General features: G+C 38.0%; 2 protein-coding genes across 3 annotated transcripts in view; one reads left to right on the top strand and one right to left on the bottom strand.

Moving 5' to 3' along the window:
• Babam2 (BRISC and BRCA1 A complex member 2) overlaps positions 1-6,706 on the bottom strand; it is a 392,625-nt gene extending 385,919 nt beyond the window's left edge. The window contains exons 1-2 of the mRNA XM_076832846.2: positions 6,593-6,706; positions 3,015-3,166 (exon numbers count right to left, since the gene is read on the bottom strand). Of these exons, the coding sequence (XP_076688961.1) occupies positions 3,015-3,142 (128 nt within the window). The 5' untranslated portion in view covers positions 3,143-3,166; positions 6,593-6,706. The remainder of the gene's footprint in view (positions 1-3,014; positions 3,167-6,592) is intronic.
• Positions 6,707-7,006: 300 nt separating this feature from the next.
• Positions 7,007-26,016, top strand: part of Rbks (ribokinase) — a 91,761-nt gene continuing 72,751 nt past the window's right edge. Inside the window, exons 1-3 of one of the 2 annotated variants that reach the window (XM_076833344.2) lie at positions 7,007-7,175; positions 18,870-18,894; positions 24,379-24,511. In XM_076833344.2, the coding sequence (XP_076689459.1) occupies positions 7,087-7,175; positions 18,870-18,894; positions 24,379-24,511 (247 nt within the window). In that variant the 5' untranslated portion in view covers positions 7,007-7,086. The remainder of the gene's footprint in view (positions 7,176-18,869; positions 18,895-24,378; positions 24,512-26,016) is intronic. The other variant, XM_076833342.2, reaches the window with a different exon arrangement.

Below are 26,016 nucleotides of genomic sequence, written 5' to 3'. Positions count from 1 at the left end.
TGAGATCTGAGCAGTAAAATGCAAGATATGCTGGTTTCAGGAGAAGAGATGCGGCAGAAAGGAAGAGAAAATAAGTAGAATTGTTCATCATCTCATTGAACCAAAGGAACTTAAGAAAAGACCAGACCTCCAAAAACACACAGAAAGAGAGAAATGAGCACAAAGCAGAAACATAAATTTTAAAAGGAAAATCAGAAAAAGAAAGAAATTCAAAGTAGGGTAAAACCTAAAGAGTTACTCTATAAAGTGCCCCACAGTTCATCTGAAAATCTTTATTCCCAGACCTAGAAGTAACAATAACTGATTTAAAGATCCCAGAAAGATGAAATCAAAGCAACATAAATGATAAGATATGAACACACAGCAAATGAAGTATATCACTCTACTTTCTATAGGCCAAAAATTACAGTATAGGCTACTGGAAAATACCCTCCTGAGAACTAATCCCAATGACTTCAGAGATAAAGTTCATCTAAAGGAAGTAATCTAGGAGGCTTGATCTGTATCTAGCTTGTCTATAATCATCTGGGAAATCCAGATTGAATGAATCCTACACAAAGCCTCTGATTTACAATCCCCACATCCTTGCCATGTGAAAGTTGAGAAGCCTGTATACCTGGCCTGTTGCTTGACTAAATGGCACAAAATTCTAAACAAGAAAACAGAAAGTCAATTTCTAATCATTGACTATTCTAAGAATTTACAGTTTTTACATACTCTAATGTAACCTCTAGATTTGAAGTAGCAAAAAAATTACAATCTTCTTCCTATCAACTCCTCCAGAGTTCTATCTACCACATTCTTTTTCCTCAACAAAGAAAGGAGTAATACATGCCTAACATTAGCAAAAAGACTAACAAATAGTAAATGTTTAACAAGTATTTAATTAGTGAAATAGAAGATAATGCCAAGTCTTGAAAAAAGCATCCTACTATTCCAAGTATCTAACTCCAGTCTTCTTATCTTACTACTGAAGAACAACATAAGTCTATATCTTTATATCCAAGTATTCACCTTGGTCAAAATATAGTAAGATTTATAGAAGGTAAAAGGCAAAAAAGTCTAACATGGAAAACCAAAAGACAATCAAGAATACAACATTTCTAGTAAGGAAAAAAACATGGGGGCTGGGGTTGTGGCTCATCAGTAAAGCACTCATCTAGCACATGCGAGGCACTGTGTTCAATCCTCAGCACCACATAAAAATAAATAAATAAAATAAAGGTATTGCGGGCTGGGGATGTGGTTCAAGCAGTATCGAGCTCGCCTGGCATGTGTGCGGCCCGGGTTCGATCCTCAGCACTGCATACAAACAAATATGTTGTGTCCGCCAAAAACTAAAAAATAAATATTAAAAATTCTCTCTCTCCTCTCTCTCTCTCTCTCAAAAAATAAATAAATAAATAAATAAATAATATAAAGGTATTGTGTCCAACTACAACTAAAAAATAAATATTAAAAAAATAAAAATATCATAAATTAAATGATTATAAGTCAGGGATTATCTGTGCTTGAATTATAACCCATCCAGTGAAATAAATACCTAAAAATTCATACTGACATAATTTAAAAATTGAATAAATAGGGCTAGGGTGTGGCTCAGTGGTGGAGTGCCTGCCTGGCGCATGTAAGACACTGGGTGTGATCCTCAGTAAAAATAAACAAAATATAATAAAATTCTATTGTGTCCACATAGAACTAAAAAATATCTTTTTAAAAAATTGAATAAACAAACACTTGAGAGAGAAGGGACAATGAATGGTTCTTTACAGTGGAATTCAAACTAATAAATATGAAAAGAATGAAGGAACTAGAAAATCACCAGAGTAATAGTTGCAGGCAAGAACCATCTTTGGATGCTGAAATTAATGGACAAAGATATGATGAGAAACAAGCTATCTACAGAATCTCAAGGCATTGCTCCACCAGGTACTTACAACTATAAAGGTAAAATTAGATAACTTCACTAAAAAACCTCATTGACACAATCTTAATCAAGTTATCGAAGTTAACATACCAGTAAAAAGATATGAACATCAGGTATTCCCTACTTTGAGGCTTAAGATGGTCCAATACATATATATTCTTCTATGAGAAAAAAAATGTATTTCCACACTAATAAAAGGAAAATATTAAACATTAAGCAAACCATATAGAGGGACATTTTACAACATATATAATCAGTGCTCTTTGAAATTATCAATGATATTAAAAACAAAGAAAGAGTGAGGAATTGTTACATGTCAGAGAGACTAAAGGCACTTGACAACCAAATGCAATTTGTATTCTGAATTGGATTCTTCGATCAAAAAAGGACATGAAAGGGATAACCAGCAAAACTCAAATAAGAGCTGTAGAATAATTAATAATATTGAAATGATGCTAATTTCCTATAGTATTCTTCTAACATTTTGGTAAATCTAATTTTATTTCAAAATAAAATGTGTTTCCTTTTTAATACAACATTTCTAGGTGCAAAAACCACAGTATGAGGAACAACTCATTTTGACTTACTATTATAATTTTTGTATTACAAGAGGTTATAAAATTATGTCAGATGCCAAATCTCAAAGTCCAATTCTTATCATGTATTCTGGATTGCAGTAAACAGGAAGCGAGCCAATGAATGAAAAACACACTTGCTAAAACCTACATGGTACACTGTTCACAAAGAGATAAGCCAGAGGGGTGGCGGGGGAAATGAACATTTTGGTCATACAATGGCCCACAACACAAAAAAAAATACATGAAACATAAAAAGTGAAGAACGAAACAAAACCAATTAATCAGGCTGGGGATGTGGCTTAGTGGCAAAGTGCTGATCTAGCATGGAGGAGGTCCTGAGTTCAATCCCCAATATCACAAAGTAAAATTAAAATAAATATTTTTTAAAAAGCAATTGAATCAGCACATGATAAGTTCATGACTTGAGGAATGTTTGTGGTATTCATTTTTATGACTCTGGGAAAAAATGTTTATTATTAGGTAAAGGTTGAATTGGTTCTGGTACATACCCAGATTTCAAGTCTGTTATCCTCAAACAATTTGTAGCATCCAATCCCACTTTTCCATTCCGGACCACACTAGATATGAATGGGGAAAGCATTGGAGAAATTCGGTTCAAGGCCACTTCTGGGGACATTTTAACTTGACTTGTAAGCTACCACTGAAAGCAAAAGGAAAGAATGATGATCAGAGTCAACAACAACAAAAAAATAGATACAACAAAGCTTCCTAAAAGCTGGCACAGCCCTCAGAATTTTCCCTTGCATGAATAAATACTTCATTTCCCCCTCTAAGGAACCTCTTGCAATGACCCTCTGAAAGAAATCATTTCCCTGCTGCTCAGCCACTCAGGACATTGACTGCACCACTGCTTTTTAGAGACAGAACCCTTGAAGTACAACTCTCTCCTCCTTTCTGAAGATGATTCTTGCTTTACTCTATTTAAAGCTGTTCCACTCTAGCCAGGCATGGTGCTGTGTACCTATAATATCAGCTACTCAGGAGGCTGAGGCAGGAGGGTCACAAGTTCAAGACCACCCTGGACAACACAGATCCTATCTCAAAACAACAACAAGCTGTCCCCCTCTATCTTTTTACTGCCTCTCCCACTTCAGTTCAGACCAAGAAGCATTCACTAGCAATTATCTCCCAACATACAAAAAAATACTCCACTCAGTTAAGAAGCCCTTCTTTGGTATCCCCACAAGGAGTAAAAAATTGATAATAATATTTTAAATTCTAAAACAAGCACAATCAGCTTGCAATTCTTACTTACCAGAAATTATTTACAGCTGTTATACCTTCCTCCACAGTGTATTCTAACCCCCTGCTTATGTGCTTGCCCCTACTTGGACTTGAATCTTGAGTGTTTTAACAAAAGTATCTGGCAAACACTAAGCATTCAGTAACATTTTACAAATGAGTAAGAGGACAAATGCTAGAAAAATATTTAGGGATAGGAAAAATATAATATGCCCATAAAAATTTTGGCAGGAGAATAAATGTAACAAAATGAGAGGAAAAAATCTACATAACAATTAAATCATGAAAACACACACCTATGTAGATGCTAAGCAACACAGACTAATACAAATCTTTCAGTCTTCGACTTTAAGGCACTGAGAAGTCCTTATACTTGAAAATATAAAGCAAAACCAATAAATCATATCTAAATTACTTGGAAACTCATGGGGCTAAAGAGGGAGTACATGAATTCCTCTTAATAGAATTCTAAATGAAAGCCTACTTTCCGAGGTGAATAATTCAATTTAAATGATCACTTTCTTCCTCGACATGAAAGAATAATCCCACATCAAAAACAAATAAGTTTCCATCCAGTTACAATTACAAGAAACTGATATTCTCATTCTAGTTTTTCATGTACTATGCCACATGAGAACATACAAATGTTGAAAAAATTACAATAAATACTATTTTCGGGTATTTAGTATTTGTTTTTCATTTCAGACAGTAATAAAGGGAAGGGCTGCAGTAATCTTTCAAAAAATAAGAACTTTGTCACACTCTTTAGTGATGAAACCAAGTACCTCTGAGGTAGCAAAAGCTTTATACTTTATGTGTTCAGTTCCCAAATGATCTTTTCTGCAAATATAAAAAAGCTCCTATTCTAACTCTTTAGCAGATGACCTACCTCCACCACTGTCATCACAAGGAAAAAAAATTTATGCATTATACTATCAACCATAGAAATCACCTTTACTTTGTAACATTTTACATACATACAAAATAATGTTTTCACATACATTATTACAGTTGCTCTTAACAACCTGGGTAGTAAGGCAGGTATTTTAATTCCCATTTTGCAGATGATATGGATAACTGTGGGGGGTTGTACAGTATATTAATCCATATAATCATTTTGAAGGCTTTTCTTCCTATTCTGCAACATTTCTAACTTTATTTCTATCCACTGATGTCACAGTTCCTGAAAGGATGCTTATCTAGATCATAAGCAAAACACACAAATATTCACCTCAGAAAAAAAAAAAAGCATAAGGATCTCACAGATATTATTCTTCCATGTTTTTTTTTCCCCCACAGTACCTACTATTATTTTACCTCTCGTTTTTACAAAAAGAAAGGGGGGGAACGGAATCAACAAATTTTCAATCTTGACTACTGACAGATTAAATTATTCACCTCCTAAATTATTCACTTCCCCCTACAACTCTGTTCCCTGGTGAATACTGTCCCCATTCTACAGACATGAAAACTGAAGCTCTGCAAGCAAGATACTTATTCAGAGTCACAAACATGGCAAACAGATAAGAATTTAAATTCAAATGCGAATTTTGAGGATTCTCCAAGTCCACTATTCCTGTCTTCCTATCAAATAACATAAATTAAAAAGATCACATAAATTAAAAAACATCAAGGTGATTTTTTTTTCTTGACATCAAGACTCAGTCAGAATTTAAATAAATGATTGTTTCAAAACCAGAGACAAACTAGACTACTATGGACCTACTGCTGAAGTTGGCTTGAATGATTCAATAGTTAAATTCTAAACCTGAACCAGAAGCTAACCATACTAACAGTGAACAATTCAGCAAGTGTCATGACTTTAGGATGACACTGAGGGAATTAATTTGTCTTTATTTCTGGAACAGTCATAGTACTATTTTTTTTTTTTTTGATAGTGCTAGATTCCATGCAGGATTAACATCTTTTTCAATCATGAGAAGGTGTGACTTATCTAAGAAAGAGGGAAAGAATACTGGTTCCAAAATCGGGTCATTGAATAATAACCAAACAAGGTAGTCCTTTGGTGCAGTGAGCAGGGACATGGGTTGGTCCACTTCCCCACCCCCCAAATAAGACAAATGAGACAATGGCAATATTGTAACAGATTCCAGATAGCCAGAAATTTGGGGTAGCCAGCCTCTTTTGAATGCTAGTTCTGCAATTTGTATTTCCTGATTTTGACGTACTGCATAAGGAAAATGCAAAAATACATTTTTACAAATATCTCCTGCCCCAAAATAAGGTCACATCAGGTCTTCTGGTAGGCTGCCTGGGGAATACAAAGACGTCTAAAGCACTGTCCAGGCTCTTGCAATTAGGATAGGATGACAAGCCCGGAAACACGTGTCCGGTTGACGTCATGGAACGGAAAGGGGTGGCCCCCCTTGCTGCGTCACATCAACGTCATACAGCACACGAGGGAAGTCACACTGGGGAAGCAATTTCTCCAAGGGGCAAAATCAGGAAAAACAAATCGTTTCTGACTCAAAGAATGACCACCCAACTCCAAGAACATTTAAAAGGGGACGCTCCCCCTTCTCCCAAATTGTATGATCCCCTCATCAAGCGGAAAGAGGGATCACCCTGAGGGCTCATTAGGGACCAAGGGGTGGGCCAGAAAGGGAGACAGGTAACTCTGAGGTTTGGGGGACTCGTTCTTGAGTAGACTAGCGTGATGGGGGTGAGCAGGGCATCTTTGAAACAGGGGGCCTTCTCTATAGGAAGAGTAGGCAAGCCCTCTGGCCATATTTAAACCATCGATCTCTGCGCCACCTGTGCGACTCGGGATCCAACCTCCCCTCACCAGCCCCAGTCCTGGTACCTGGAACTTAGTCCGATCGGTAACCGGCGACTACGTGGGGTACAGGTTACCCGAGCGCGCCCCCGACCGACGCACCGACCTGAGCGCGCACCGCGGGCCGGATGCGTGCGCGCCCCCGGGCGTCCCGCCCCGCCCCCTTCGGCAGTCTGGCGGCGTGCGCGCCCCCGTGCCGCTCCCGCGCCGCTCCCGCCTGGCTCTCGGAAAGGCGTCCCCGCAGTGCCTGAAAGCTCTGGGTCAGCGCCTGCCTCGCGCTTGGCGAGGAGCCTGGCACTCGTAGTATTAGGAGGGTCCTGGAACATGAGGCGGTGCGGGAGACAATTCCTGAAAGAACTGGGGGCCGTTGTCGGGCGGGGTTGTTCGGGCATTCGGGTGGGCGACCCGCGTAGGCGTGTGAAAGGCCCGCTTCGATAAGAGGGTAGGAGCTGCATCTCTGGTTACAGGGTCGGGCAAAGTGCAAAGGGTAGAGTCCAGGTTGGACAGCACCTCATCTAGCCATGGCGGCGGCTGGGGAGCCCCGGAGGCAGTGGCAGGAGGAGGTGGCGACGGTGGTAGTGGTGGGCTCCTGCATGACCGACCTGGTCAGGTTAGTCTGTCGCCGGCATGCGACTCGCTGGAGGGGGTGGACGGTGCTCAGCGCCTAGCGCTGGGACTTTGGGGACCCACAGGGTCGCCCTGGTGTGAGCTACAGGTTTCCCCAACCCGCAGCCCGCCTTTCTGATATGGAAAAGGGACAATTCGGGTTTGTAAAGGTACATGGCAGGGGAGGGATGTAGAGGGCAGGGCTTAGTGAAGACTCCAGTATGATCAGAAGCGCCTCCAGACCTACGCCTGTCTCCTTGGCCAGGCTGCTGCGCCTTCCCCATGACCTGCCAGGTGACTGCCACGTCATCCTACATCCTAGAATAGGCCTACATCACAGGGTTGTTGTGAGGACTAAATTAAGTATTTTGTCAGCCGAAACACTATCTGAATTGGGTATTCTTCGTCTGAGCTTGTTGTGTAAAATAATGAGTTAAGCAGGGGTCAAAAAGACACCGTTCACTGTATTGATTATTTGCATTCCTGCCGTATTTTACGGTTACAGCTTGCTTTTCAGTATTGTTGTAATCACGGGTTACCTTATGGTAACCAAAGTGTGAGTCAAAACAAAAATCCATAAACAATCTTTACAACCACTAAAAATATATAATCAAACAGGAGCCGAAAACGTGCTAAATGAAGATAGACGAATTAGGTCCATGACTTTGGAGAACAGATCCTTCTGATTTATCATCTTTTTTAATGAAAATTGATTTTCTAACTACAAAATTAATTGTATGAAAAAAATCAAATATTTTAAGGAAATCCTACTTCTCAGATTGTTTCAGTTTAATATGTGGGTGAACAGCGTTTTATTATAATGAGGGTTTATATCATTAAAAAATTATTAGGCATACTGCAGTAAGACCTCATCTGTCCCTAAATCTTGTTTTGCCAAAGGATAACAGTAGAAATAAGTCACCAAATCCATGCTTGTGAGGCAAGTGTTCTACCCTAAGCTACATCTCCAGCCCTGTTCTTTATTTTTATTGGCCTTATTTATTTTTATTGGTCTTATCTGGAAATACTAACCCCTCCCCAACCCTCTTGGGCTAAAGGGCTCAAGGACCCCAGACCTGTCTCTACAATCCAGAGCCACACTCCACCAGAAGTTCTAGGAACTCTCCCAAGAGGCCCCTTCCTGGCTGCCTGCCTATCTGCCAGGGCTGTGTCCTCATTCCTGGGTGGTAATCTGCGGAGCCCAGCATTGGGTGGAGGGAGGAACAGGAACATAGTTTCATTCTTGAGCCACCAAGAGGCAAGAGTCACCTGTCTCCTTTATAGGGCTTTTAATGGGTGGGCAGGTGCTTTAACTTTACAAACGGACTTCCTCTATTAGGAGCATTGTCACCGAGATTGCACTTGCCTTTGCTCAACTCCTTGGGGTTGGTGGCCCTAGTGACCATCCTTCTACCCTGAGTCACTGTCATCCCCTGACTGAATACAATCACATCTGCATGTGGATTGTATCCTACTTAGCATGCCAGGTCCTTTATAGTGGAATAAGTATATATAATTTATTCAGGGGTAACAGCCTCAGACCCCTACCTTCAATTGCCTGTGTGACACCAGCCTAGAGGCCTTCCTGGCCCGCCTCCATAAGATCTCTGAGTGCTTCCCCCCTCCTTTCCCGACTCCTCTGCACTTGCCCACAGGCAGACCAGGCCAGCCCCTCCCTGAACTGTGGAGCCAGCTCCTGGCTGGCCCTGTTCCAATTCCCTGCTCACTCCACCCAAGACAAGTTTTTAAAACCTATGTTGCTCCCTGTAATGGCTTCCCTTTTATCAAAAGGAAGATTTTTCCAAAATTTCTGAATATAGGATTTTTGGTACAAGGCATTAAACCCAGTGGCACTTAACCACTGAGCCACATCCCTATCCCTTTTTTTTTTTTTTTTTTTTGAGACCGTTTCAGTGTTGTTTTAGGGTCTCACTAAGTTGCTGAGGCTGGCCTCAAATTGCTATCCCCCTGCCTCAGCCTTTGAAGAACTGAAATTAGTCATGCACCACCATGCTCAGCCTGAATGTAGGATTTTTATAAAAATCCTGCATCTGTGATAAACCTGGGGCCAACTTTGCTGGTTACAATGCATATCGTTATTGTATTATTTTTCTAATGCTCCTGAAACAAATCACAAATTTAAAATCTTAACAGATTTGTCCTTCACATACTTCTGAACATCAGAAGTCTAATACAAGTTTCATTGGGCTAAAACCAATTTCATTGGGTGTCAATAGGGCTGGGCTCTTTTCTCAAAGCTCTAGCAATGACTGTTGGCTTCTTTTTCCAGTTTCTAGAGGCTGCCTGTGTTCCTCAGTTGGTCATAACCCCTTTGTCCTAGAAGACAGCAGTGGTTGGTCTGTTTCTCATGTGGCATCACTCTCACTCTTCACCATTCTGCCTTTAAAGGAACCCTGAGGTTACAGTGGGTGCCAATAATTCAGGATAATCTCCTTACTTTATTGTAGTTTCTTTTTGAAATCAAACAATTGTATAACTTTCAGGGAACCTTTGAATTTGATCAGTCTAGCCTCACATTTTGCAGATGAGGTAACTAAGAAAGCTTAAACAGCCCACCCCCAAGTCATATAGCCAGTTAATGGCATAGTGAAGGCTGAAACTCAGATCTCCCACCCCTTATCTTTCCATTCTGTCATTCTACCTCTAATTCTGGCTAGTAACATTGCCCTTTTCATCTGTGGTTCATATGAAAGTTCCGTAGTCAGGCTGCAGCAAAATAACCCGGGGGGTGACGAGCAACTTGTGTGCATTGATACAGCAGGAGTGGGAGCCGTTTATTGTAGGACAGAGGGGTATATATATATTCCACACAGCTTATCTTAATTAACATAAACTAGATATACAGCAGTCAACCAATAAGGAATCTCCACACTTAATGGCTCATTGGCACCACCTCACAAACCACTCCCCCTGGCAAAATGCCAGGTGCCATCTTGACTTGTTTACAGATCCTAACATGAAAGCTTTTAGTCTGTGTATTCACTAAGTGTTTCCCTTATAATATGATAAAGAATATCAACTAGGGCTGGGGATGTGGCTCAAGTAGTAACACGCTAGCTTGGCATGCGTGGGGCGCTGGGTTCAATCCTCAGCACCACATAAAATAAAATAAAGATGTTGTGTCCACCAAAAACTGAAAAATAAATATTAAAAAATATTTAAAAAAAAGAATATCAACTAAGGATTTATAATTCTTGGGTCTAAAGATAGTATCTTCATTATTCTTCCTTATTCTAGAGTTTAACTGTAACCAACCTGGACGCCATGCCTTTACTGTAGAATCACTTCGGAAATAAAACTACATCAATAGCTAAGCTGTTTGGATTGTATCCAAGTCAACTTTCTTTGTATATTACATTACTGTGTGCCAGACACTGCTAATTCAATCAATGAGCAACTTTTTTTTTTTCATTTCTAACTTCAGACTGCTATGAATAGTAAGTGCTATGTTATAATAATTTTAAAAAATCATTAGCTCATCCAACATGACAAACAATAGGCATTATTTAATATCCATCTATATATATCACCATCCTCTTCCTTCTTGAACACTTATCTATAAAGTTTCTTGTTGCAAAGATAAATCAATCCTGTTCTTACAGAAAATAAAGACAAAAGTTGCTCCAAAGACAAATTTCCATGAAAACCTAACATAAGATACATTTTTAGAAATTAGGTTCATAGCTTGATTAATCATGATTTCATTAATAGACCTTAATTCTTATGACATACATCACCTTTTTTTAAAGTTATTTATCCAACTCATTTTTATTACATTTACACTCTGTGTCAGGCAATTCTCTAGGAGAAAAGGATACCCAGTCAAAATATCTCTACCTTATGGAGCTTGTATTCTAGAGGCGAGACAGATGCTATCAGTAAAAATAAGCAAAATATATGGTATGTTAAACAAATGCCACAGAGAGATAGATGCTATCAGTAAAAATAAGCAAAATATATGGTATGTTAAACAAATGCCACAGAGAGAAAGCATGAAAGGAGGATGGAAGTACTAAGTATAAATCAATGACCACAGAAAGCCTCACTGAGAAGATGATTTTAAATAAAGACCTAAAGGAGGAAAGAAAGCAATCCATAAATATACCTGAGGAAAGAGCATTCCAGGCAGAGGGAATAGCTTATGCAAAGGCCCTGTGCAGTAAACAGCAGGAAGTCCAGCATGGAGGAAAAGAGGAGGGCAATAAGTGACCAATGGACATTGGGTCATACTCGATGAGATGAAAAATCACTGGAGGAGTTGAGCAGAGTAGTAACATAATCTGACTGAGATTGTAATAGGATCATTCTGGGGGCTATGTTAGAAAAAAAGCTAAGGAAGACAAGTGCAGAAGCAGGGAGATGGGTTCAGGATGGATCCCAGTGAACCAGGCAAGAAATGGTGGTAGCTTGAAAACTCTACAGTGGGGAGAAATGAGCATCTTTTGATTACATTTTGAAGGTAGAGTTGATAAGATTTGTTGAGGAGTGAGAGGTCAAGGATTACTCCTGATTTCTGCAGCCTCTGCAACTGGGAGAGGAAGTTGACCTTTCCTGAGATGCAGAAGATTGTGAGCAGAACTGGGCAGGGAGATGACTATGTCAGGAGCTCAGGGTGGACATCCTAGGGTTGAAGTACCTATTAAAGATCCAGAAGACAGATGTGTGAGTTTGGAGTTAAGAGGAGAGGACTGACCTGGAGATATAAATTTGAGAGCTATCAGTGTGTAGATAGTATTTAAAACCAGGAAGCAAGATGAGCTCACTGAGGGTCTGAACTCCTGTGGCACTTCAACATTTAGAGGATGCATTTTTCATATGATTTATTTCCTGCCTTTAAGTCTCTGTACCCCTAAAACTTGTTTGAGACAAACTTACTACAAACACATTTCCATTGCAATAGACTATAATGTCAACTAATACCCTCATGTTATCCTTTAACATACTGTCAATTAAAAGTAATGGTTTTAGAGAGAAGGCTCATGTTCTCCCGAGCATTTAAATTTAATCCTTGGCAAATCAGGAAATTATTCTTTAGTTCTCAAAAGATCAAAAGATTTGATAGTGAAATTAGTGAATTTGGAAGCCTTTACAGATAAAACAGATGAAGATTACTTTTTTTTGTAAAGACTTTTATTTATTTATTTAGTTAGTTAGTTGTAGATGGGCAAATACCTTTATTTTATTTATTAATGTGGTGCTGAGGATCGAACCCAATGCCCCATGGATGTGAGACAAGCACTCTAACACTGAGCCACAACCCCAGCCCCTAGATTACTTTTTTTAAAAAAAATTTGATTCCTTACCTAGAAAAGGTTATCATAGTCATCTCTAACCTGGGTCCCTCCAGAAGCCTCTTTCTATTTAGATCAGAAAATTTTGTTTTATAATCACAGTTGTAGGAAAATAAAATTCATAGGAATGAAGGTCCAAACTTATCATACCCTCCCAATATTAGAGAAATATATCCCCCTCTCATTATTTCTGCTCCTTAATTTGATCATGAAAGTTGCTCATCAGTTACTATTTTAAATAATATTTTGGTAAACATGTTTTTGCCTAACATCAAAGAAATCATCCGTGAGATAGGTGGTAATTTTGATCTCAATGAAAATAGATGTTAAAAAAAAGTGAATATGAACATATGACAAAGAAAGGGCACCTACAAAGTACTATTGCTAAGCAGTCTAGCAGTCCATCCCTCTGCCAAGTCTGTGCCCTGACTCTTCATGTCTATTCTAGGGAAAACAATGTTTTCATCTGTGATGAATTTTGTCCTAGTGTTTTGATACCTTGTGTATAATATTGAGCTATGGGAATGTGCTAGGTGCTAGGGATGCTGCAATTAGTAAAATGATCTAGAGGAACCTAGAGCCCAAGGAAGATGGCCAACACAAAAAGATACCATTGTAGTCTGATATAGCAAGTGCCTGCAGGCTCTGTGGAAGCATAAGGAAACTTCTTGAAGGAGATAGTGCTGAAGGCAGAGCGACTGTCCAAAAGGATCCCTGACAGTTCCAATGTATTCCTTCCGTAGATACGCTAAATCCAAATTTCCCCATTGAATATAAATTCAATCACATTTTAGTATTTGCTATGTATTGATAAATTACTGGTTTATTATATGATTTCCAAAGATAAGATTTCTTTGAATTGTATAAGGTTTTTATAACAGTTGATTGAAGGCACTTTGAGATCTTGAAGTCTTCATATAAGCATTTAAAAGATTTCTGTCTGCCCAGCTTTATTTTCTTAACAATTTTTATAACTAGCTTGACTTGAAATGTTTCTTGTATAACTATAAAGGCAACTATAAATTATCTTTGTATGCATATGGTTGACTTGTTTTCTAAATAAAATTTGAGGGGTTTGTTTGTTTTGTTTTAGGTTTGGGTTTTTTTGTTTTGGGATGTTGTGTTTTAGTTTGGTTTTGTTTGTTTCCCAAATGTATCACATTTTAGGTGTTGGCTTTTTTCCTTGTGGCCAAAAAAAAAAAAAAAATTGTTTCCAATGCAATTCTTCTGTAATATTGTACAAAGTAATTTATGCAACCGTTCCTAAGTACCATTTGCAAATTTTTTGAGACAGGATCTAGCTATGTTGCCCTGTCAGGTCTTAAACTCATAAGCTCAAGTGATCCTTCCACGTCAGCCTCTCAAGTAGCTGGGACTACAGGCATGAGCCACCAAGCCCACCTACTAATTATATTTTACATCTGCTTTTTTACCACTGATTTGAAAAGTTACAATTTATACACTGTGATAACAATATTGGGAATTTTTTCTCATTAAAGGACTTCATTTTAAAATAAGAAATACAGATCTAATTTTCAATTACCGAAATTTTCAGCCAAATACTCTTCCAAAAATCTTATGGAAACTCAATTTATGAGGGATGGAGGAAGGGTATTCGGTATTGAACTCAGGGCAATTTACCACTGAGTTACATCCCCTGTCCTTTTTACTTTTTGAGACAAGGTCTTGCTAAGTTATTGAGAATCTCATCTAATTGCTGAGGCTAACCTCAAACTTGTGATCCTCCTGCTTCAGCCTCAAGTTGCTGAGATTACAACCAAGGACACCACACCCCATTTAGAAACTCAATTTTAAAGTCCATTAGGCTATCCTAATTAAAGTTATAAACATTTCTTTGGTTTTATGTTAAGACCATAAAGAAATAAGCAAGGTATTATCTAGAATAGTTAAGGATAATTAGAAAATTAGTGGTCCTTTTTGTACTTAACAGAATTAAGCATTTGTTTATTTTAAGTCTTTTCAAAATATAAGAGTTATTCAGTAAATATTTGTGGCATGAATTAATAAATGCTTGAATTTATTTCTTAGCAGTTCTGGAGATTGGAAAATTCAAGATCAAGGGGCCCACATCTCTCAAGGGCCTTCATGCTCTACATGATCACACAGTAGAAGACAGAATGCCAAGAGAGGGAGTTTGATTGTACACTGTGTAGAGTCACAGGTCATGTGATCATACATGCACATAGGGTAATAATGTGAGATTCATTCTACTAATATTCCTACCCCTACATCCCCTCCCCTCCCTTCAATACCCTCCATTTAGTCCAAAAAGCACTATCCCCCCTGCTTATTGTGAATTAGCTTCTGCATATCAGAGAGAACATTGGGCCTTTGGTTCTTTGGGAGTGTCTTATTTTGCTTAGCATAATATTCTCCTAAGAAAACTTGGAATGGACCCACCATTTGACCCAGTCATTCCACTCCTAGGTTTATACCCAAAGGACTTAAAATCAACATACTACATGACACAGCCATATCAATGTTTATAGCAGCTCAATTCACAATAGCTAAACTATGGAACCAACCTAGGTGCCTTTCAACAGATGAATGGATAAAGAAACTGTGGCATATATACAATGGAATATTACTCAGCCTTAAAGAAAAATGAAATTATGGCATTTGTTGGTAAATTGAGTTTTATATGTTTTGAGGCAATTTTATTAGTTGAATTCAGTCTGGAATTATTGCCTTTTCCTGCTGAATTTAATCTATCCAGAGATATTTTCCTTGGTGGTTGCTAATATATCTTTTCCTACTCCCCACTCTACCACTGCCACCCAGGATTAAATGCAGGGTTGCTTTACCATGGCTACATCCCCAGCCTTTTTTGTTTTTATTTTGAGATAGTCTTGGTAAGCTGCTGAGGCTGGCCTCCATCCTCCTGCCTCAGCCTTCCAAGCCACTGGGTTTACAGGCATGTGCTACTGTGCCCAGCTCATACCTTTTATAATTTAACCTTTATATATGTGTCTCTTATAAATTCATAGCTAGATATTAGTCTTTTGTTTGTTTTTACTTTTTTATAAATACAATGTTGTCTTTTCACTGGAGAATGTAATTCATTCACATATATTTTGAGTTCCAATGTATTTGGATTCATTTCAAACATACTATTTTACATAAACTGCTTTGTAGAACATTGTTTTTCAAACTTGTAGAGTACAAGTAAGACATTTCATGTTTCATCTGAAATTGCATGTTCTCTTCTGTTACATTGTAGTTTTACAAAAAGCAGTATATCCAAGAGTTTAAGAAGAGTTATATTTGATAATATGTTGTCTATTAACTCCTTTTGAACTCTAGGACAGGAACACCATTATTTGGCCTTCCCACCCCAGTATCTAGGTTCTTTAGAATTATAATTGCCAGGAGTTACACAAGAAATAAAAAGAATCTGAAATATAAACAGGTTCAGGGACACATAGATACATTTGAATACTGTCTTACCATGATTGTTAGAGTCAGACCAGCCTTGGTTCCGCTACCTTCTAGTGAGTGAACAAGGGTATATTTTTGTTTTGTTTATTTGAGGGTATGTTGTTTAATCTCTCTGATTCTTATTCTCCTTGTTTGAAAAATGAGATGAAAATACCAGTACCTTTACCTTGGGGTTATTGTAATAATTAAATGAATTGGTGGTATTTATGGTACAATATGCATTCAAAAAATAGTATCTGCCACTACAGTGTATTATTTCAGCAAATGTTTATTGATGTGTGCACAGTCTTAAGCCTTGATAATAACAGAAGTAAACACCATGCCATGAGAGAAACTCATGTGGATTAATAGGGAAGGGCACCTAACCCCACCTGGACTTGTTACGTTAGGACCCCTGGAGGAAGTGATGGGTTAGTTGAATGTTACAGGATGAGAATGTTTTAGCTCAGCTAAGAAACAAGGAAAGAACTTTCAGGCACAGAGGAGAGGATATGCAAAGGATTTGAAATACAAGGAAGAGTTCAGGATCGAACCCTATCTTGAGATTGCAGTGGAAGCTGCTGCTCTCCTTTAACACCACTTAGTGCTCAAGTCAAGGGTGTGGTGGAATGGAATAAACTTTGAGTGTTTTTTGGTACAGAATCTGGTTTTTGAAATGCTCTTTTACAAATTCTATATTAAAAAAATACTTGTTATAGGAACTGAATATCCACAATTACAGTCAAAATTGAAAGAATATAAATTTTCAAAGAAAGTAGCACAGCATACTTTAAGGACTGTAGCAGTGGACTCAGAAGACCTGAATTAAAATCGAGTTCAACCGCCTAACAGCTCAGAGATTTTTCATAAGCCATTTCTTTTTTTGAATTCTCACTTTCTCCCTAAAATATAGATATTAATGCCTACCCCAATCTATTTTACAAGCGTATTAAGTGCAAATATAATATAATCAGTTCTTGATTATTCATGATAGGAATGTAAGAGTCGTGATCACCAAAGACCAAGAATAGTAGATAAATTAAAATTTAATAAGTAATTCCTGCATATATTATTTTTTCCTATGCTGATTTATCATTCTAATTCTGTTTTGTTTAGGATAAAATCCATTTTCTATTTCTTTAAAGTATACCAGCAGATGGCAGGAAGATGTAGCCCAGATAATTATAATGTGGTAACAGAAGTCATTTTGGAATTTAAAATTTACTATAATTAATTGGCAAAATTGAAAAGAGAACATTGGTTCTGTAATTTGTCACTATCGTTTTTATTATTACATAAATTCCTACTTTTCTTGTCTTCAATGAATTTAAAAGTTATTCATTAGGAACTTTGACAAATGTCTTTGTCAACAGTCCCCTTTCTGCTGTATTTCTCCATATCCTGGTTTTCCCACTTTGCAGTGCCCCATACATACCTTCTGCCAGTCCCCACTGCCTGTTCCCCTGTGCACACATATGTAATTCTCCTGCCTTCTCTTGCTTATCCAAAATAGTTTGTTGACATTAGATAGTATTTTTTATTTTAAAATGTTTTTAATATTTTGAACTAACTATGTGCCTCTTCTAAAACCTCATCTACTCAGTCCTTCATTTCACGTTGGAAAAATAAAAATAATGTGTCCCTCTTTATAAAGTATTCAGACCATTATTTTTGGACAAAGATTATAAGGGCTCCCACCACATTTTCACTGTTCCAACTTGGAAATTTAATAACTGGTTTACTTTTCTCCTAGGGCTACAGTAGTATACAGCTTTTCCCTGATTTTATTTCATTGAATTTTTTATTATGTACATAACGTAATTTTAAGGTATAGGCTACTCACTCAAAAATATTACTCCTGATCAATTTGTAGTAACTTCTACCAGATGTATCCTCCCACCATTAACAACTAGAAAACAACTGTTTCAGGAGAGAGAAGAAACAGGCAAGGTGAGTCCTGAAGTCATATTCCTAACACTGCCATAAAGAGGAGGAATTCAGAGAAAGCATGGATTCATTGATGCTTGAGAAATTTCGTAACTGAGGGAGGCTAAGGAGGCTGGAATGTGTGGGAGAGTGTACTGGAGCAGAAGGAGCTGACCAAGGGAAATTTAAATAAAAATCTGCCTCAAAGTTCCCTGGAGTCTATTGCTAGATACTAAATGGGCCTGCATAGAGAGAAATTTTGCAAAGCTCACAACTCCTGAGAATTTTTTTAAAATAGATTAAGTAAGTAAATATTATAAAATAAAGCTGTGGACGTAGTTCATTGTTAGAATGCTTGCCCAGCATTTGTGAGTTCCTGGGTTCAGTCCTCACTACCACAATAAAAAGTCACTAGACATGCAAATAATCAGGAAAATTTGATCCTAGATGAAGAGGGAGGGGGAAATGGTAATCAAAAGAGTGGCAGAAATAGTAGGGGTAGTGGAATTAGTAGAAAGGGACTTTAAAAGAGCCTTTATAACCTGGAGGCAGTAGCGCACACCTGTAATCCTAGCTACTCAGGAGACCAAGGCAGGAAGATCACAAGTTCAAAGCCAGCCTGGGCAATTTAGCAAGAATTTTGTCTCAAAACTCAAAAAAGGGCTTGGGATATAGCTCAATGGTAGTGTGCTCTTTTGTAACAGGGGAAAAAAGAGCCATTATAAATGTGCTCACAAATGCAAAGAAAAACATGAACATAAGAAAAGTAGAAAATACAAAAAAAGAACTGGTTCAAGCTTTAAGGAATGAAAGATGCAGTATCAAAATTAAAAATTGGAGGGGCTGAGGATGTGGCTCAAGCGGTAGTGCGCTCGCCTGGCATGCGTGCGGCCCGGGTTTGATCCTCAGCACCACATACAAACAAGGATGTTGTGTCCGCCAAAAACTAAGAAATGAATATTAAAATTCTTCTCTCTCTCTCTCTCTCTCAAAAAAAAAAAAAAATTGGATGGACCTAACAGCAGAATGAATATAATGGCAGAAGGCGTAAGTGAACTTGTAGACATAATGATAAAGATTGATCTAAATGGAAACGGGAAAACTGCACAGAGCCTCTGTGACCTGGGGGACAAATGGTCTGCCATAAGTATAATTAGAGCCTAAGAAGCAAAAGCTAGAGGCACAAAAATATTTGAAGAAATAATTACCGAAATCTTTTCAAATTTTATGAAAGCTATAAAGGTTTTAGTTTGGAGGTTAACATAAGTCTAAGAATTTCAATGACCTCCAAGCAGGATAAATACAATGTAAACTACATTAAAGCACATTCTAATCAAATTCAGGTGTAAATCCATTATTAAAAAAAATATAAGCATTTGAAGGGGACATGTAATAGAAGAACAAGGATTTGATTTCTTGTCAATGTAAACTAGGAGAAAATAAAATCTTTAAAGTGCTTTAAAAATAAAAGCATAGAATTCTACAGTCTTTAAATATGAAGCAGAAATAGACTTTGTTCAGGAAAATAGCTGAAAGAATTTACAACCAGAAAACCCATGCAGTCCTACTTCATCCCACCTGGGATGTGAATCATTGCTTTGTCCATGTGATGGTAACTATATACATTGGCCAGTGTCTCCCCTGTTCCCTGCCACCTCTCCCCTCCAGCCTCCAATCACCATTCAACTCTACTTCTACTCCTGTGAGTTCAGCTTTTTTATATTCTAAGAACAAATGAGATCATGTGGTATTCAACTCTCTGTGCCTGGCTTATTTCACTTAACATAATGTCCTCTAAGTTCATCCATGTTGTTGCAAGTGACAACTTGATTTTGAAATTACTCTCAGCCTTTTAAATATGACATACACAAACGTTGAGAAGGACAGATATGGTTGAAGAATACAGGCAGTAAGAATAATAAATTAGTGTGATGAATTTTAATTGGGTATTAACTAATAGCATGATCTCCTATTGTAGAGGCTTACAGTATGTCAGAAGCTTGCTGCCAGAAGAATAGACCCATGCAAAAGCCAAAAGGCCACATATTCCTTGACTTTGGGCTGAAGCCATTATTAGCATGACTCTTTGGTTGAAAAACTTATCCCCTATCACCAGGTCATTCCTTCCCCCAGTTTGAATTATCTCTGAGAATCTGAAACAACTACTTCATTGTCAAGAAGTTAAAAGCAATTGATAAATTGTTCTGGTAACACCTGTCAGTGAATTAACTCAGAGCACAAAACCCAGGCATTTCAGGAGTTGACAAGTATTATTAAACTGTTTTGCAAGAGAAGAAGCCAGTTCAAAGAGGGAAAAGCTGTCAAGTAATACATCACAAGAGGCTCAGGCCTCCCGCCTCAAATACTCAGGCTTAAGCATGAGACCTCTCATGGCAGGGAAGAGCACAGGGCCATGTGTCACTTGGTCATTTCTGTCAAATTCAAAAATGTTAACATTTTTAAAACTCTGAATTTGTTTCAGATTCAAATGTATTTCTTATGGGTATTTTTTTCTGTGTGGGATTTCTCCCTCCTTCAGAAATGTATACTATTTTAATTTTTAAATGGTAGCAACAGTGTTTTTCTGCTTCTGCCCTCCCTCCACCCTTTGAGCACTTTAATTTGTCTTCAACACCCTGCTAGATAGAAGAGTAATGCTTGAATCCGGGGGGTTGTGCTCTATGCAGCTCCTTTCTTAAACATCAGCATAATTTCATGATTTCAATAAGGCAAAAATTAGGAAAGCCTAATTCAAAGTAAATTAGGATTTAAAATTCAGAAATGCTTCTGCCTGTTTGTAATTAACTTTCCAATTGCTCTCTCTATTCTATTCTTTACTCTTTAAATTTACTTTTATTAAAAAAATACGCAATAAAATATTTTAGTTCATGTTAAACAGAAGCATAGCATACAAGATAGGGTTAGTGCACCTACTCTACTCAGCAATGTAATGGAGGAGGCAAGAATAAGGGGGCAATGGAATTGAAGCAGGGAAACAGAAAGAGCCCATATGAAGATATTTGACATGCTCTAGTTGACATTCCTCCAAGTAACTGGTTGTTCAGTTTTTCAGTACAGCCCAAAGAGTCACAGCAAACAAACAGAGTAGAAAGCGTGCAGCCCTGGGCAGAGCTCCATGAGGTTCATCTGCAAGAAGCCAATTGGTGCACAGAAAGAAGAGGTGACTGGAAAATAAGGAAGGACAATGTAGTGATGAATGGTATCCCGTAATACACAAATATATTCTTGTTGTATACACTTACATGTGCATAATTATATAAAGTAAAACATGAAAATTTTAGACCCACCAGGATGTCTGTCATAAACATTTCATTTTTTGTGCATTTACATATCATATGAGAACATATGCAGTCATGCAGTGCATAATGACATTTCTGTCAACCATGAACTGATATACAAAGGTGATCTCAAGAGCTTATTGTGACAGAAACAACAAAATCACCCAACAACACATTTCTCAAAACAAATCCTCTGGTTAGGCCAAGCATGACTATAGATATATTTTTCCTTTTAAAAGACAGAAACCAGATCATGATAAGCTCTTTGCTCTATAAAGAGTTTGTTATTTTTTTTTCACTCATCTGTTACTTGCATTTGGCTTGGATTTTATCCCATTGTTAGCAAGTTGATCTTGTCCTGTACATCAGGAAACATTGAATCAACATTTTTGGATTATTGCATGAATGAAGGAATAATAATAATATGACTTAGACAGTTGTTGCTTATGGAAGGGGATGCAACTAAAATTGGGAATGCAGTGGGCAAGATCTGGTTAAACATGGAATTGTTGTTGCCAGACACTTGTACAGTCATCCCTGCCAGTCTCCTCCTTCCCCTAATCACCACCTCAGCATCCTTGATTCAGAAGCAAGAATAGATGGTATACAGAGGGGACATAGAAAAGAGACAAAGGGAGACTCTTAAATGATTTTGTTCTATCAGCAATTATCTGTTCAATGTCTGATAGGTGACAGTCCCTTTGGATAAAATGGAGAACATAGTAAACTTTATCCCTGTCCTTGTATAGGGAAAATCTACAACTGGAAAAAGAAAGAAGCAAGAGCAGGGGAAAGATGCAGAAGGAAGTGAAAATAGTAAAATACCAAAGGAGTGAAGAATTTCAGTGATTGATGAATTAATACAGTGCTTGTGTTAATATCATTTATTTAGAAATGAGCTTAAATTCCAGCCATCTGCTTCCACATCAGACACCCACTATACCCTGATTCCACCCTCCCCTGCATACATATACATCCCAATAATAATCTGGTGATACATTTCTCATGATTTCCCACAGCTAATAATAAAAGATATTTTATTCAAACCAGCAAATTGTGACCCAGATATAAGTATAAATATAGTGAGAGCCATAAGTTTCTTTAGTAACAGTCTTGCTAATTAAGTTATTTGGCCTGTTTTTAGCCACATTGGATATTTTTTTCTTTATAAGGTTGTTATGAGTGTTGTTTGTAGCAGAATCAATAAGCCAAGAATTCACATAGTTACTCAATCACACAGATTACTCATCATTGCCTGTTCATAACAGAATCCTAAAATGTTTAAGATTTCTGATGTAAATCAAAATCTCATCATCACTTGTCATTGCTAAATTAAATGACAGGATAATAACATTACATTAAAACAATTTTTCTCTTGATTGAGTACCTTTTTCAGAAGTGAACCTTCTAGATGTATATTTTTTTCATCAGTACTATAAATGCATTTAGAATTCAAGGTAAAAATAGAATTGAAAAGGGGAGGAGTGGGATGTTTTCAAATTATTGATGAGTCTCTTTTGAATTTCAACCATATTTGACAGCATACTGCTAGGGAATGGAATAGTTTAGCCCAACTTATTGACACTTTTAGAACCACATAAAGAAGGTTCACAGGTTGAGCTTCGTCTTTTGAAGAAATTATGTGTTCTTGGCATCAACTATACGTCAGCCCATTTGCAAACAAGCTGTTAGTGACCTGTAGGAACTGGCGTTGTTCTTTATTCTAATGTAATGATATGTAATAAGATACTGACTTCAGATACATCACAGCCTGAAAATTAATATGAATTTATAATTTGTTCATTAGTTCTCAGTAGGTGTACCATTGCAAATTTACCTCTTTCTTTTCTACCTAAATTAACCTTTCTGGTCACACCACCCTCCTCCAACTGCTCCATCTGGCCCTTGGACCTCTTCTATGTGACCAGGTATACCCAGAACTCCTCCTCCATTTTATAGTCAATCATTTGCTGTCCTCCTCCAAATATTTTGTTTCCTCACATCTTCCATCATTTATTTATTTATTTATTTATTTATTTATTTATTTATATACACACACACACCTTTATTTTTATGTGGTGCTGAGGATCAAAACCAGGGCCTCGAACATGCTGGGCAAGCACTCGACTGCTGAGCCACAACCCCAGCCCACATCATCTTCCATCTTTAAGGTGCTAAAAATCTTATATTGGAACAAACATGATTAGGCAATAACATGGTAAAAAGTCCTTAGCTTTGGAGAAGTCAGTGAAGGTAGGCACTGAAAGAAGATTGGCCGTGGGTGGATAGTTACTGAGTCTGGATGATGAGTGACAGGAGTGAGGGGAGTCAATACACTACTTTCTCTACTCTAATGTTTGGAAAATTCCATAATAAAAATTAAAAACGAAATAGCTCTTTAGGATCCATTGCTTTAAATAGATGTTCTTTGTTAGTCAATGCATGGAATAATGTGGCATGCAAGATGGACTAGGACCCAAATCTGATTCTGCCCTCTCAATACCTTGCTCCTATTTCTACCTCCAAGTAAACTAATAATTTGGGGGGAGATGGTGCTGAAGATTAAACCCAGGAGCACTTAACCACTGAGCTATGCCCTGAGTCCCTTTTTGATTTTTGTTTTGATACAGGGTCTTGCTGAGTTGCTTAGGGCCTCTCTTAAGTTGCTGAGGCTAGTCTGAAACTTGCAATCCTCCTGACTCAGCCTCCACAGTCGCTGGGATTACAGGCGTGAGCCACTGCACCAGCACCCAGCAACAAATAGAATTTTTTCCTGCCTGCCTGGAATTACACTTTCCCTCTTCTCCTTAGGTCCTGTACATGATCACTAGAATCTAGTATACCTCTCGCCTCTTATAGAAGTGACCTGCTAATCCTGTACAGAAATACATGTTGACTTCATCCCAGTTAGTACCTCCCACTGTGAATAAAGCCCTGTGCTGGCCACTGGGGAGGGAGTATGAAACAGAAGTACCTGTGACTAACCCTGATGTAGTGCACCCCAGCAGCTGTCCCCCAAAGTCCAGCTGCATAGAGAGAGAGTGCTGTCAAGGCCATGCCAGCAATGATAGGAACTCTGAATGTCACTCTGAAGGGGGAGGCGATCTCCCCTGCGCCAGCTCTCAGTTTTAATGTTAAGACTATGTAGTGCTGCACCAGGTAGCTTCTATAGAACTTAAATTGATTGTAGTTACCAATGTGCTTTATTTCTTCTCTTTTTAAATTATAATAGTCTGACTTCTCGTTTGCCAAAACCTGGAGAAACCATCCACGGACACAAGTTTTTCATTGGCTTTGGAGGGAAAGGTGCCAATCAGTGTGTCCAAGCTGCGAAGCTCGGAGCAAAGACGTCCATGGTGTGCAAGGTAAGCCCAATGGTGAGGATTCTAAAAGCAACAGTCTGGCTTTAAGACAAATCTGTTGCTTTTATTTTTCTTAGCTATTATAAAATGAATAATTCAGTGGCATTTGGGATATTCACAGTGTTGTGCAACTTATGCTTCTATCCAGTTCCAGAATATCACGGTCATTCCAAAGTAAAACCCTTTAAGCAGTTTCTTCCCAATTCCTCTTTCCTGTCCTCCCCCCACCCCCACCCCTGCCCTGGAAACCACCAATCCACATTCCATGTCTATGGATTTATCTATTTTGAATATTTCATCTAGGTGGAATATGTAATATGTGACATTTTGTGACTGTCTTTTTTCACTGAACATGCTATTTTTAAAGTTCAACCACCTTGCTTCATTTATCAGTAATCCTATTCTTTTATGGAAAATACTATCCCATTGTGTGGCTGTACCACTATTTGTCTATCCATCCATAGCCAAAGTGATTGATGGATGAACCCTTGCCCATGTCCGCTATTTGGCTGTTGTGAATAGTGTGCTGTGAACACGCCAGCACGGGCACTTGTTGGAGCACCTGTTCGCAAGTCTTTTAACTCATTATTAAAGTCAAAAGTCTTTGGGCTCATTATTAAAGATCTAAATAAGACAGAATAATCCTCCTTGTCCTCTCTACTAGTTTCTACCTCGCTGGATCCTCTGGGAAGTAGCAGTCCTCAAATAACTTAGTGCTGCCCTCCCTGAGTGGAACGCGTTTTTAACTCGAGTGTGAGATGCGACGGAATAGCCTTCTTTGGTGGGCTTCTAAACAGCAGCATGACTCACCCCGTGTTTAGCAGGTCTCTTTGCAGCAACACAGCTTTTGGAAAATTAGTCCAGTAACTGGTGATTTACTCATCACGAAGTCATTTTCTTCCAGTGCCATATCTTAGAAAGGAATTTGGGCCTTAATGAACTACACATAACTCATCCTTTGGCACACGTCTGTGTTCAGGTGTGGAGAGAAATGATATGTAACATTCAGGGATTCTATTTCTGTTCATCCTACTGGAATAATTTGAAAATCAATGAAAAGTTTCAAATTTTGCATCTTTCATGTCATTTGAAGTGTTAGCATTACTATATAACAGGAAAGGTAGATTATGTTGGGTTTTTTACCTTTAAATGTAAAAATGTATTTATTTACTGTTGTTGTTTTATATAGGAAATAACAGGCTAGGTTTACAGAGTAGGAGATACAAAAAACATGACTTAAAAAAATGAGCCCTCTTCTGTGAACTGTGCAGATTTTGCCAAAGTCTCTCTGAAATATCATTTCCCATTGTACGCAACACTTTTCTCTCAGCAGGAGTCTTAAGTGATATATAAACTACACAATTATCACTTCATCTACTAATGAACTGTAGCTCTCTTTCTAATTTATGGCTACATGATATAATTCTCATGTGGCTATTTGGTCAAAAACATCACATGAAGTACAACATTCAAAGTAAGAAATCCTTAATTGCTAAGGTTGATTTCTT

Source organism: Callospermophilus lateralis, chromosome 14 (genome assembly GCF_048772815.1).
Source record: "Callospermophilus lateralis isolate mCalLat2 chromosome 14, mCalLat2.hap1, whole genome shotgun sequence".
In the NCBI taxonomy this organism is placed as follows: Eukaryota; Metazoa; Chordata; class Mammalia; order Rodentia; family Sciuridae; genus Callospermophilus; species Callospermophilus lateralis.
This window is presented reverse-complemented; position numbering and strand designations above follow the sequence as displayed.